At 39.2% G+C, this 14,785-nt stretch overlaps 2 protein-coding genes across 7 annotated transcripts; one reads left to right on the top strand and one right to left on the bottom strand.

Annotated features, from left to right (window-relative positions):
* Positions 1-1,805: 1,805 nt before the first annotated feature.
* Positions 1,806-6,587, bottom strand: ociad2 (OCIA domain containing 2). Its single transcript, XM_068319950.1, has 6 exons — positions 5,513-6,587; positions 5,325-5,409; positions 4,377-4,430; positions 4,216-4,263; positions 3,990-4,110; positions 1,806-2,567 (listed from the first exon to the last, which is right to left on the bottom strand). The coding sequence occupies exons 1-6, from the start codon at positions 5,606-5,608 to the stop codon at positions 2,504-2,506; spliced, it is 468 nt and encodes a 155-aa protein (XP_068176051.1). The 5' UTR covers positions 5,609-6,587; the 3' UTR covers positions 1,806-2,503.
* A 470-nt stretch (positions 6,588-7,057) lies between these two features.
* Positions 7,058-13,651, top strand: dcun1d4 (DCN1, defective in cullin neddylation 1, domain containing 4 (S. cerevisiae)). 6 transcript variants are annotated; one of them, XM_068318512.1, is made up of 11 exons: positions 7,058-7,119; positions 8,454-8,524; positions 8,628-8,667; positions 8,882-8,969; positions 9,726-9,814; positions 9,959-10,029; positions 10,451-10,542; positions 10,656-10,764; positions 11,090-11,194; positions 11,324-11,426; positions 11,515-13,651. In XM_068318512.1, exons 1-11 carry the CDS (start codon positions 7,101-7,103, stop codon positions 11,568-11,570), a joined length of 843 nt encoding a protein of 280 aa, XP_068174613.1. In that variant the 5' UTR covers positions 7,058-7,100; the 3' UTR covers positions 11,571-13,651. The 6 variants fall into 6 exon arrangements, with proteins under 6 accessions (XP_068174613.1, XP_068174612.1, XP_068174611.1 ...); XM_068318511.1 differs by having other exon boundaries at positions 7,090-7,189; positions 9,735-9,814; XM_068318510.1 differs by having other exon boundaries at positions 7,090-7,189.
* Positions 13,652-14,785: the final 1,134 nt, after the last annotated feature.

Below are 14,785 nucleotides of genomic sequence, written 5' to 3'. Positions count from 1 at the left end.
CAAGCAGAGGAGCCAAACTCCTTTTTAGCATGCTACGACAACCAATTTTGGTACCACAGTTACAAAGCTAACATTAACGTCAATGGCAAAGTTAATCACGTAACTTGACGTAAGCCAGCGTTAACTACACAAGACACCAACCACCAAGTCCTCAATTACTTTAAATTTGGTTAAGTTGACATAACTCACAACTTTTGTTTCCTCTCCCTTTAGTTGAGCTAGGTAGCTAGCCTGCAGACGTTCTTTTCAATTGCCGAACAAGCTTGAACGTCCTGGCCCTCCTCCATTGGAAGGATTTGCGTAGTGGTGTGATTTTTTTTTAAAGTAGGTTTCAATGATGGGAGCGCTCCACTGTCAGAACAGTCGGCAGACCGTTTGTCCCGCCTTCTTGATTCTGATTGGACCAGATTGTATACGCCTACTTTAAATCAAGCTTTCTATTTCACAGAATACGTGGCAATCCAAGAAAACGACCTGTTGATTGGATGACGTTTTGAGAATGACGTCACATAGTTGACTTTTCATCCTAACCGGCGTGCACCGAAATTTGCACGAGTAGGCGGGTACTTGGGAGTGCAGCTGCAATATGGTTTTGCAGCAGCACCGCACACGACTCCAATGAGGATTTGTATTCACAGAGCTAATAATTGATGAACCCCTATAAGCGCTAGATTTCTGACTAGAAATGAAAAAGAATGTCTAAACATGACGGCCCGTTTGTACAATTTAAAAGTCAGGGCAACAATTTGAACATATTAATTTGGCTAGTATCAGGAAAAAGCAGGTTAACTCCATTTACAGTTTTCCGCACTATAAGGCGCACCTAAAAACCTTTAATTTTCTCAAAAACTGACAGCGTGCCTTATAATCCAGTGCACATTATATATGAAAAGTTTTCAAATAGGCCATTCATTGAGTTCTCAACTCTCAGCTGTAACCTCAATCCAGTGCGCCTTATGTGTGAATTACTATTTTTTAAATGTGTCATTCATTGAAGGTGCACCTTATGATCCAGTGCATCTTACAGTGTGGAAAATACTGTACTTATTAAGACTTGATTAACAGCTGTAACTCATGCGAAGCATCACTAAATGAAATAAAGAGCTATGATGTGTTTCAAAATGTATATTATGGATAATTCACAGAAAATGTAATTGTTACTCTCATTTCTGTTCATCAATTCAAATATTAGTTCCTGTGAATTGTATTACATTGTAGTGTGTTAAGAACAGTACAACCTGTAGGCTTTAAATATCAAATAAATACTGGGAGTTGAAGTACTTCCAACAAAACTATTGGTGTTTGCTTTTCTTAAATGTTACAATATTACTTTTAACATTATTCCTGAAAACCTAAGATATAAACAGGTGCCAGTGAGGTACGTTTTATCTTGATTTTAAAACAAGCTAAAACAATGGCCCACGGTGTAATTAAGAAATAATGAAGCCCAGTTGCAAAACTGACCAGTCTGTTACTTTTAATTCTGAAGTACTAAAAACAATTTACACAAAGTCCTGGCACAAATTATTATTATAATCAGTGTCATTTTAAATAATCTCTTATACCATATTTTAATAGGTTGATATAAATGAATAAATGTCAGCATGACACACAGAACACCATGTAGAACATCATCTCTCCGGGACTCTCCCATTTGCAGTCAGGGAGTTATGGACCATTCAGAAGACTATATAAATAATATTTGCATAGATTGTGAATAAGAGTGTATACTGTTTAAAGACAGATACATCTGCATATCTACACAGCCTGGAAAAGAACACCACAAACAATTAACAAATATTCCCTTTATTTTTTATTGCCAAAGTAAACAGCAGCTTTCAATAAAGCCAATACATGGTGCTGCACTCTTCATAAACCCTGTACTCCTGTATGTCTAAGGACCTACACAGACATGTAGAAACAAATTCTGTACTGTACTCATGTTTTGTACGGATTCCACTGAGACAATATCACAAGTGACAATACCGCCCCCTTGTGGCAAGCTGCCCTGAGGCTATGAGGCGCAATACTGGACAACAACAAGACTTTGTGAAGATTGTCATTCATCCAGGTCACGGAAGATCTGTGTTGAATGAAGTCAGCTGAGCTTTTCCTACAAGTCCAGCTGACTTTGTTCCACACAAGAAACAGACTTTGTGATAAAGTCACAGTAGAAAAATTGTACAAAATATTAACACACAATCTATAACATGAATTCCAGCTTGTGTATCTATAACACACAAGCTGGAATTCATAGATACACACTGAGAGCTGTTTAGTGTGTACAAAGTACATGCACAGTATAACAGCAATACATCAAAAATAGATCAGTGCAGCATCTATTGACAAAAGCAAAAATTATTACTTAAAGGCACATATTGAACATTTTTAATAAATTTATTTTACATGTTCGTGAGTAGATGTTAAATTATCGCTTATCCAATTTACACTATATGCTTCTAATAGCTCATGATGGTGACACATGATACCTTTACCTCTATCTTTAGACTGCTTTTTCAGGCGCAGATTCAGCTTTCTTCTTACATTCGTCACACACATGGTGGCATCTGCTGGGATAATATTCTGGTGAGTGGCAGGAGCAAGTAAATATATTATATTATTTATTTAAAGATAAAGTGTGAAAAATTAGCGTTAAACAATTGTTATGTGTAGATGTCCAAAGTTCATGTAGCACATCCTTTATTCCTTTAGTGATTTGAGATATCAATCCATTGTTTTGGATTTATGGAATGGAGAAGATGATCAATCAGTCAGACAAAAATTTCCATGGAAACCACGCAAAATAAAAATTGCAGAAACTTCAGCACATCAAAAGTCGTAACTACACAATATGGTTAACCTGTTTTAAAATTTTGTAATGGTAGTATGTATAGCTTGCAAGATGTATGCCAGAGGAAAAAAAAAAGACTAAAATAAATATATTCACTGTAAGTTTTATATTAAGGAGCAGAAAAACAGTGGCAGCATCTGTTTCTGCAGAGACGTCACTGTCTGCCAATGCTTTCTTTTTTTCTTAATGTTATCAGGATATTTCTGGGCAACAACCTGCAGGAAGTGACACCAGAACCCAGCCAGCAGCTTCCAGGGCTTGAGATCGGGACTCAAAAGTACAGAGCTGCCAGTTTACATCACTGTCTCCATCCCTGTCCTCTTATAGAAGAGAGGGATGACAGTTCCGTTTCTGTTGACGTAGGGCGAGACTGAACCCCTCACATACGGAGAAGAGAGACTGTAAATATGAGAGACTATCAAATGTGATAAACTTGTTATCCAGGCTACAGAAAAGAATGAGTGCACAGAGCACGAATAATCTGCACATTTGTGGAAACACCATCATATTAATGCTAATATATACAGGTTTGAAGCAACATGTCTGTTGAGTAGAGAAGACTTTTTCAGATAAGTCCCTTTTCTTTATCATCTGCAAGTGGTGTCAGGAAAGTTCTTTCAGGTTCATGAAAGTTGCTAATTCTCTGAATAATTATTAACTCACTGTGATGAATCAGATTTATGTAAAACATACCAGTAGGGAGACACAGCAGTTTAAGAATGTGATTATGACTATTGTAAAAAAATTTTTTTAGCTTTTATACCAATTCAAGACCATCCCAACAACAGATTTAAATTTTCCAACACTTATATGTTCCACCAAATGGCCTCCCTTTAGAGAAATGACCTGCCCTTACTGTATGAAGAACCTTCCAGGTCTGCTTGTTTAAAATATCTTGTCAGTTCCCACAGGCACACTGTCTCCTAATACCCTAACATAAACATTTCTCTCATTGTGGTAAGAGTGTCACCTACTTTTCAGAAGTTCTATCTACTTGACATTACTGCCTCTATCCTGAATATATTATGGAGAACATGAATTATTATCACTATTTAAACAGAGTGCAACACATCAGGAGATTAACTTGCCCTCATCAAAATGATGCCATGGAATCTTTAAACTCAACATAGTCCCTCACCTGAGTCTGTGATCACGGTCCTTTCCATAGCGATCTGGGCCAAAGCCAAGCTGCTGAAACTTCTTTCGACATGTTCCAGCATACGATGCTTTCCCGAGTGCAAAACCAAAGATCCCAGCACCTGAAGAAGAGAAAATATATATATAATGTGGGAGCAACAATAGCCGAGGAATTGTTTTGGTGCAGTTTCTTAGAAAATGAGTCCAAAATACGACATGTCACACACCGATAAGCTTTGGAAAGGGACCAAAACGCTTTGATGATTTCCAGATGCCTGCATGGAAATAAAGATGAACTTAGATCCTAATGAGCTAAAAACAAATGTTTGTACTTTACATGTTTAATTGTGATACGATGAGAGAATGTTACTGAACGTCAGTGCCTTACCATTGTAAATAAGAATACCAGTGAATGTCATGCCAGCCGCAGAGAAGGGTAGAGCTGTTAAAAAAAACAAAAAAGAATGGAGTCAGTTTATACAACGTAAGCAGCAGTAAGACACACATGGACACAAAGTGTAGAAGAATCAGAATTGCTCTCAATGCAGGACAAAGGACGATCACTTTCTATCACGGAATGGTCCTGCCTCCTTTGGCATGAGTTGTCCACTTTGTCGTCTCAGTCGGCGACAACAGCGAATATTAATTTATTGGTTCAAAAATTTCTAATTCAGGAAGTACTGCTAACAGGGTTTTATTATGATTATGCAACAGCATGGTAGAGAACAGGCAGCACCTGAATGGCAGGCAGTGAATGGAAGGGCAGCGATCAAGGTTAAAGGCAACGACAAGTTTACACATGACACATGGATCATTACTCTTGGTTATCTTCAAACTAATGCATTCAGACCCCGCCATAAGATAACATAACACGACATACATGCGGTACATGCCAGTTTTGAATGCTCAAGTTCCAGCAGTCTGAAGGTTGTATATACAGTACAGCTATGTGGGTGTGAATAACTGATGAATCACTGAATGTTTTGTTAGTTACACAAAAAAGTGTAGGTTTTAGTGCAAAGTTCATGTACCACATCCTTTATTCCTTTAGTGATATGACAGGGAGGAGGGTTGCAGGATTTAGATGTAAAATTTGGGTAAAATCAGCACAGTCCCTGTTTGGCTCAGCCTAAACACAAGTTGAAGCAAGATCTCTTGTAAAATGTCAGCATTTGTAACTTCACTCAATGCCTCCAAGTGGTGTGTTTTTTGTGGCCACATTGAATTCAGAGAGGAATGTAAACCCACTGTGTCTGTGTGTGTGTGTGTGTGTGTGTGTGTGTGTGTGTGTGTGTGTGTGTGTGTGTGTGTGTGTGTTGAATATCTACGGGAGTACCTCTGTACCAGAAACTCTCCTCCTGGCACTCTTTCCAAACCATTCTGAAATCATTTTGATGGATGTGATGATCACCTATTGGGCACTACAAGACACATGCGGGTCAGGGATAATGTATGTAAAACAATGGCCTATAATAACCACGTTCATCCAAGCATGTATGCTGAAAATATTCTGCTGCTTCTCACCATCCAGGTCCCTTTCAGTGCAGCTGGGCCAGCAGCAGCAGGTTCTGCTGCCTCAGTCGTCACTGTGATGGTCTGTCCCGCTTCTCCAGAAGTCATGATGCAGGAGACTGCAGACACCTTGTCAGACACTTTCTGAGGAAGTACAGTACTGTCTGCTGTCTGTGTTGGTGTCTGATATCAGGAAGGAAATAATAGCTCCGCCCAGAATTCAGTTTCTAGCTCCGCCCCCTTGAAGGAGAGGCCCTGCCCTTCAAAGCTCTTTCAAAATAAAAGAAATATTGGCTAGAAATACTATGTGATAACTAAAAAAAAAGAAGCATTAAGTATGTAAATGAACATATCAGTCCTACTATAGGTCAATCATGAGAAGGTCTTGATGTTCAGGTGATATGAAACGCGAGCAGTAGGTGTTTCAGTTAAAAGTGATTCACAGTGATCTGATTTTGGCAGGTTTTGTACCACATGTATATAATCAACAAAACTATCAGTACAACACTTTTATAAAGAAAAATATCTATGACTGTCAATGCACACAAAAGGTTTATTGCTCTTAATTTTTTATCATGGTGGTAATTTGTTTAAATTCTTGTTAGAGAGCATTTCGATCTAAATAATCCATCCACCTGACCTAATCAGCAAATGCTGATTAACTCACAATTTTGAGACTTTTAACTTTAAGGTCAGAATTGACTCATTGTTTTCAGAGTCAATACTTTATTGCAAAAGACATGCATTTTTACAACACGTACGAGAGTAAATGTGCCCATGTCCTAAATTGTTACAAATATATTGCAGACATCAAATTCTGAATGAGAATCCAACCCTCCATCCATCCCTCCATCCATCCTTCCATCCATCCATCCATCCATCCATCCATCCATCTCTCCATTCTCAACCACTTATCCAGGTTCGGGTCACAGATGTAAGTCTGAGCAGGGAGGCATCCGAATCATCTCAGCTCTACTCCGAGCTCCTCCCTGGTGACTGAGCTCCTCACTCCATCTCTAAGGATGCCCCAGCGAACTCCTTTCCTCCGTAGAGTAGCTTCAACTCGGATGATGGACGAGTCCACTAATAGGGATCTACTTGACTAAAAATTGTCTGTTTTTATATCGCGTCTTTGTACTGTGCGAATTTGCATGTACTTAAAAATTAAATGCACGATCCGTCTTCCCAACAACTTTCACCCGGCTCCGACAATGAACTACGTAGTCCATAGGACAGTATTACTGGGGGGCCGGTTTATGAAGAACCTGACCAATCAGATTTCCTCGTGGGATTGGTTTCAAGCTTGCACGAGGATATTCTAGTAATTGACAAGCTCGCTAAAATGTGTGGACCAATGAGTGGTACAGCTGGAGCAGCATGTTTGGGAACTCTGTCCAATGATATTTATTTATGGGAGGGGTTTATTTTAATTGCCACCTACTTGTGATTTGACATCTGAGATAACCAATCACCAGCGAGCGTGGGCGGAAATCTAGCAGGCTGTGTTTCAATCATCGTCCGTGGGCGTGGTTTACGTTGACAAGGCCCGCCTATTGGCCGGTCTGCGGACTTCCCACAGACAGTTGTATGTTTCATAAAAATGCACTCTGATGCGGCAAGTAAGTAGTAACGTTAAAGAGGCTTTTCTGCATCAAATTGCGACCCTTCTCGGATGCTGCAGAGTTTCTGGTAGAGAAGTAAACAGACGTTCTGTATTTCTACATATTTTCCTTGCCCGTTATTCTGTATGGTTTGATGAGACCGAATGAATTCCGTGCTGTTTGGTGGTCCCTTTGTATTTCGAGTGCAGTATTGGGCGACAACAAAGGAATTAAAGATAATGTAATTCCAGTTGAATTGGACCTATAGGCGCATACATGTAACGCGGTAATCTTTCTTCAAGCTATTTTTGTGTGTGTGTAATGTTAAGCGGTGTTCGACTGAAAGCAACCAGCCTCAGTTAAATTCACATGGTTTTCGATGGCAATCGATGCGTTGTGATCTTGATTTTCATTATTACTGGAGATCTATTCCGTGTTTCCACTCAAACTTGGGGTCATCGCAGCGCCTGAGTAAATAGGTCAGTTTTCCGTTCAATTGCGGACTGTTAGAGAGAATGAAAATTGTGACGCAGTTGTGTAAAATCTTACATCGCCCGGTACAGCAGCGCTGACGAGCTTTTTGCGGCAGCTACACTTGCTGCTGCAAAAACGTCTGCGCAATACTTGTGTGCTAATGAGAATATAGTGTTGGTTTTTTTTGTTGTTTTTTTTTAAACAATGTTGAATTGCATTCAGTTTGGGGTAAACGTAGGGGGTCGAGGGGTCTTAAAGAAGTAGTTGTGCTTTAAGGCCTGGGAATTGTAGTTTAGGTATCCAACCGTAGTGCAGCTTCTAATGGCCTCTCTGGAGGAAATGGACTACAAAGCCCATACACACAACTCTCTAGATACTTTGTAAACTCTAAGCAAGTTGCTCGTCTGTGCCGTTCTTTTAGGTGCGAAGCTAGTGCTATCTGCTCGGATGTTAGTTTTCTGCTCGGATTTCGGCCTCTGGAGGTAAACTGAAAGCATCGGTGTTCGATGACATATTTTAACAGCATCGACTAGTTGACGTCTTGTCAACAAGGTAACATACACGATCACCCGTTTTCGACTTCGCTTGTCGTTCGGGGATACATGGATTCCCTCCCTCATTGGTGCGAGACGTTTTCTGTCCTTTTCTGAAACGTAACCATTTTAAGTGGGAATGAGATGAGCCTGATTTGAGGTCTGTGTTGATCACACACCGAAACTTCAATAATCGATTTATATTAGTACTATTGTGGTGTGACCTTCTTGTACCCTCGAACTTGTGACAAGCTCAGCATGTATGATAAGGAGAAAAAAGGTTGTTTTTTGTTTTTTTTATGCTTAAACTCGGGTTTTTGTTGTCTTTATTTTTGGTGGAAATAGATTTTCAGCTGAATTCCCACCTGACTACACTGGCGAGCATCCATAAGATCCATCACACCTTGCACAGGCTGGTAAATGCGTATTAGCAACTCCATTCTACATGTTCAGTGTGCATTATCGACTTGTGAGTTGGCTGACAAGCGTGTGTGTTTGTGTGTTTGTCTGCTTTGACAGAACCTGACAGAAGACATTGGACAGGATAGCCACCCCTCGGGTGAGTATTCAGCTGCTGGTGTGTTTCCTAGTCGACCTCAAACACTGATTGTCATCATTTATCCTCCTGCCAAAATGGTGTGCATGTCTGAATTGTATGACAAACTCTTAGAGACAGTGTGTGTGAAGATAAATATATATATACACACACACACACATACACAAATCCTGCCATAATAGTCGTATATCAGTCTGTGTTTGCATTGCTTCCACAGCTTGTTGCTCTAGAGCCATGCCTCCCAGGAAAAAGAGAAGACCGTCTGCTGGAGACGACACATCAGCCAAGAAAAGTCGCCAGGACAGGTGTGACATTCTTTACCTGCACCACAAACTAAGTGGAAAGCGGCATGAAGGACGGATTCCATTTGTTCATCTGCCAGCCATGTCTTGTTTCCAGAACATAACTTAAAAACTTTTTTTTTTTTTTTCTGAAGGAATGCGTACACATCAGTTCTAAAGTCAAGTGGTTCCTTTTATATTTTATTTATTTAAATAATCAGGACTTTTTTTTTGTAGTTTGTATTTCGTTGACTTCCATCATTACAAGTAGAATTCAGATTCATTTTGTGAGTTGAATTTGTCACGAGTGAAAGTTTTTTAAGGCATAACTCGAAAGCTGTTTGGTATTTTTTCATTAAATGTACTGAAGTGCAGCTTTTTGCTAATTTTGAAATACTAAGCTACTTTTTGTCATTTTTTTTCTCTGATATCCAAATTGCAGTTAACCGAAGCAAGTAGTGAATCAACAGAGCAAGTCTTTAAAGTCCTTGAAGTCTCTAAAGTCTTTAGATTTGACAATGAAATAATAGGTTTTTATTCAATTAAACTGACCTATAGTGGAGGATACTTGTTTGTTAATGATCACTGAATAACTTGTCTACTTTACTTGTCTACTTTAGTCCGTCACATTTATGCACTCAGTATTCATTATTTCTGTATGAAATGGATTGTATGCAACATCTTGAATATGCAGTAAGGAAAATCCTCTTCTAAAGCATTGACTACTTATGTGCTATAGTTTTAGTACTGTTGCTGCATATGTGACTATATCATCTGCAGTATTTTCAGAAAACATGAAACATCACAAATCCGTGAGGAGGAGACATTCTCTAGTAAAAGATGCTTGGAATGGTTCTATGAATATGCAGGTGAGGTGTTTTTAAGAGCTGCACCAGCAGTCACAGCATCATACTTTTTCAGTGTATTCATATTTAAACCAAGTAAAGATTTTTTTTATTTTCACAAGTGCAACTGACGTGATATGTGGCTTCACACTTGTGTGTCTGAAATAGGTTGTGACGATGTGGTGGGTCCAGAGGGCATGGAGAAGTTCTGTGAGGACATTGGCGTGGAGCCAGAGAATGTAAGGACATTTCACATTTTGATTGTTTATAAATGTTCAGCACTGAGATTTCATCTTAATCTGTCAGTTCGCTCATAGTTTGTCACTCAGACTATGCAAATATTTCAACACTTTGGTGACATAACATTTTTGTTACTAATTTTAAGGTTTTGTATTTAAACTTGCAGCTTGGATTTTCAGAAAATAAAGTTATTGACATAAATGTGGAGATCTAGTTTGACTTGACCATCAGTATTTACTCACACTCATTCTTTGTTTCAAGCATTATCAAGTTCTCTTGTTTCTTGCATTTGACATAGAATAAACCGTTTCAAGGATAGATTAATGATATAAATTGAGACTTGTTCTGTTTAAACAGAATGCAGCTGCTGTTCTGGTTGTAATGATGAGAGTAGTAGTAAAGGTTGTTGTTTGTGCCCAGGTGGTGATGCTGGTTCTGGCTTGGAAGCTGGATGCTCAGAGTATGGGATATTTCACTCGCCAGGAGTGGCTGAGAGGCATGGGTTCCCTGCGGTACGTAAGCTCCCTCACTCCCGATTTTCTGGAATTGAGTTTTAAGACATTTTTGTTTTAGTTATGTCTCTGAAACTCAATAATTATTAAGGGCTCTTTTCTGTCATCAACAGCTGTGACTCCACAGAAAGACTGAGAAACTCTCTGGACTACCTGAGATCTGTCCTAAATGACGGGACCAATTTTAAGCTCATTTATAGATACGCCTTTGATTTTGCTCGGGTGAGTTGAAAACCGTTTCCCAGAGAATAAATGTGTATGGCATCCCTAAACACAAATTCAGTTCAGTTTATTCTGCCGCATCATAAAACACTTGTGTGAAACAGTTGGTTAAGATCTTGGATCTCATGGTCACTGCACTGATGTGGTGCATGCAAATTTCAAGTGTTTTATCTTTCTTAAGTGTAAGCAGTGGGTTGAGGGATTTAGCATATTTTATATGAAATAGGTATAATTTCAGGTCAATGATGATGAGTCCTAATTGGTGTAAAACGTATTTGACATTTTGCATTAATTTTCTGAAGCTTTATCTGCTTTGATTGATCAGGAAAAGGATCACAGGAGTTTGGACTTGAACACAGCTAAGTGTATGTTGGGGCTTCTTCTGGGAAAGACATGGCCACTGTTTCCCGTGTTTAATCAGTTTTTAGAGGTAAGAGTGACAAAGTTCCTTTGCAGCACAGATTAGTTGATGTGAAGATGCTTAAAATCATGTTTACTTCAAAAGAAACGTTGAGGGTTTTTTTGTACTCACGTAAGGCATTTCTTTACCCTTCATTAGCAATCAAAGTACAAAGTCATCAACAAAGACCAATGGTGCAATGTTTTAGAGTTCAGCAGGACAATCAACCTGGACCTCAGTAACTACGATGAGGATGGTGCATGTGAGTATCTACAAAAATGTCCCATCAGAGCTTCATGGGAGTGTCGCTTAAATCTAATCTTATGTACTTTACCTCATCATTCTATCAGGGCCAGTTTTGTTGGACGAGTTTGTGGAATGGTACAAGGAAAGACAGATGTCATAGAAGCAAAGCAAAACGGATAAAATTCAACTGTGACAACAACAACTTTGAGAATCAACAACCAATAAGTAAACAATACACTAATGGTAAAGCAGTAACAGTGGGTGCATCTTGATAGAGAAAGGGTTGGACTGTGGGGCAAGGATGGGAGGGTCCCTGAGTTTGCTGCACAGAGTACAGAAATGGAGGGCTGCCATGGTGGAGTTAAGTTCCCTACCGCAGTCTCCTAGTGGGCAAGCTGGCAGCAATCTCCAGTGGCGTCGCTCTCTCTCACTGTGACATGTCAAATTGCTGTCTTTGTTAGAATAACATGGTATCATGCGCAGAAGCAAAATGGTATTGTGTGGGAGATCCACTCCTCACTCCTTGAATTCAACACAGACAAACCAATAGAAGTGACCATTCATGTAGTGTGTCTGAGTTTTAAACAGGGTTACTATGACCTGGACACATTTAATTATTGTATATCTGTGCAATGACCATGGACTTGAGCATTTCTGGACAGATGGCACTAACTATTGTTTGTCATATTGTGACTTAAATAGGAGTTCTTCAAGAAGCACACTGTCTAGTGGTTGCGCACGGGTTTCTGCTACCTGTGTTGTTTACTATTGATTTGTGCCAGTGATTTTCCCCTCCAGTTTTTGTTCCTTCTTGCTGTTTTGCTTCAACTAAAAAAAAGTTTGCCCCCTGCAAATGTTTCAGACCTCATAACACCAAACAAATTAGCATTGCTGCTTACTAACTCTTATTCCAATACAGCGGTGAGCCACTAGTGCTCTGATCAGCATTTATTGGTCTGATGATCAATTTATGCGACTTATGTTGTGTAGGTAAGAGTATTACTGTGCCTCAAACATGGAAGTGACTGTGTGTCCCTCACACATACCAACAAACCCCAAATGTATATACACAAGCAAAAACACGTACAACACACGCACACAAATGCCCATGCACATACAGGCACACAGAGTGGTCAGGGATAATTTCAGGATGAATTCAGACTGTTTGGGCTGTGTTATAAGTTGACATAGAGTTAGTTTGTGTCTATTTTGTCTTGATATGTGGCATCTGTATTGTCCTCCCAAGTCCACCAATAGTTTCAGGTCTCCTCTTACTGGTGGCACCTCTCCCAACACCGACAGTGTTAATATAACTAGAGTGGAAGACCAGCAGCCCTCAGGATGAGGTCCTTAAAGCTTGAGTAGCAAGGTAGGTTTGCTGAAAGCGTTGCTTTGTACCACCCATAAGATCTAATGAAATCAATGGACACTGACAGGTTGGAGCTGTGTGATGATGCTGTGCTGTTTTCGTTTTTTTGTTTTTTTGCCTAGTATAATGTTCTTGTAACACATGTATAAATTTTTGTCCATGGCTGTGGCGTGATGCTGAAATGTCAGATTTAATATTTGCATGCATGCTCCAACAGAGCCTTTTGTGAATGGATGAGATTTTTTTTTTGACATTTTTTTCCCAAATGCGTTATTGTTTTGTACAGGAATTTGTGAAAGTGTTTTGTGTTGAAATTTGATCTTCACAATTATGTTAATTCTGAAGAACAACATGATTGTGTCTATCGAGACCTGGAACACACCTGTGACCTCACGGTGGAACAGGAACTCCCTCCTGCATTTACCCATTCACACGCATCGTTACATATGCTGTAAAATTTTAAGCAACAAAAGCCATTATGTGGAATATAATTTTATTTATTGGAAGAGCATTACCTGTTTTGCAACTTTTAAACATTTCTCATGATGCATGAAAAATACATTGGAATTTGTTTTGAAAACGCACATCAGGTCTCATGTCATTGACAACAGCGGCGGTTAAACTTTGAAAGCCTGCATTGTCATACCATGTAAGACTGACATAGATGTTCAGTTGCTTACTTAGTACAAATACACATACAGTGTTTGTACTCTGTTCAGAAGAGGTTTTTTTGTACTCTCCCATCATAATGCAGGAGGATGGACACTTTTGTTCCAACTGTATATATGTATGTAAACTATGTTAAGTGTCTATATGTCTGTTTTCACTATAACCTATGTCTATATACATAAATAAAAGGGTTTAATAACTTACTGGCTTATTATTATTATTAATATTTGTAAAAGAAAAAAATCAAGTATCAAGAACCATCAACAAAACTTATTCATTACCATTAATTTGATGCACTCGTTAAAAATGAAAGCTCACCCTTATGCTCCGAATATGATTTTGTTTCTCTGTGTAATAATTCATGACTACACAGATTATATGAAATCTAAATGCAAAATTGATTACATGAAATAATTGCTGCTGCATTATTTTAAAAATGTTTTTTTACGGACATTTAAGAACTTGATGCAGTAGAGAACAGTTATTACAGTAAATTATAAGGGTTTACACTTAATTTCATGGCCAAAAAAAAAAAATCAAACAATGCCACTAGTATTTTGATATTTTTGGATACAGAGATTTCCTCAGGAATGAGTACATCAGAGGTACATGTCAGAGGTTTTGGAGATTAAGTCAGAGAGGCCAGACTGAGATGGTTTGGACATGTCCAGAGGAGAGATAGTGAATATATTGGTAGAAGGATGCTGAGTTTTGAACTGCCAGGCAGGAGGCCTAGAGGAAGACCAAAGAGGAGGTTTATGGATGTAATGAGGGAAGACATGAAGGTAGTTGGTGTGAGAGAAGAGGATGCAAAGGACAGGGCTAGATGGAGGAAATTGATTCGCTGTGGCGACCCCTGAAGGGAAAAGCCGAAAGGAAAAGAAGAAGAAGAAGGATACAGAGATTTCCTCATCAAACATGACTGATCATGTTTGAGTAGTCAAAATAGTCTTCCAGGTTTTCTGACACGTTTGAAGAAAGGTCAGATTGTACTACACTTCCTTTGTGTTGCAAATAGAGTGTTGTGGCTTCTGAACCCTGTTTTTCATGTCTCTCGGTGAGAGAGCGTGCTACTGAGCCATCTGGTGGTGGTGCTGCTGCTGAAAGAGGAGGTCGGGGCTCCTGTGTTAGTTCAGTGCCACCAAAATCGTGCTTCCTGTAGAGTGGAATATTATAAAATAATTCTGTAGATCTACTGTCAGCTGAAATAGAAGGAAGATGCAACTCTCTTTGTGGCTGTGTGCTCACTGACTTGATCCCTTCAGTTCTTGGATAGCTAAAACTGCTTTCAACTTTTTGTCCATGGTCATCAAATAGAGGGGATTTACCTTTGTCCA

Source organism: Antennarius striatus, chromosome 7, assembly GCF_040054535.1.
Source record: "Antennarius striatus isolate MH-2024 chromosome 7, ASM4005453v1, whole genome shotgun sequence".
Classification (NCBI taxonomy): domain Eukaryota; kingdom Metazoa; phylum Chordata; class Actinopteri; order Lophiiformes; family Antennariidae; genus Antennarius; species Antennarius striatus.
Note: the sequence above shows the minus strand (reverse complement) of the source record. Positions and strands in the feature narration are given on the sequence as shown.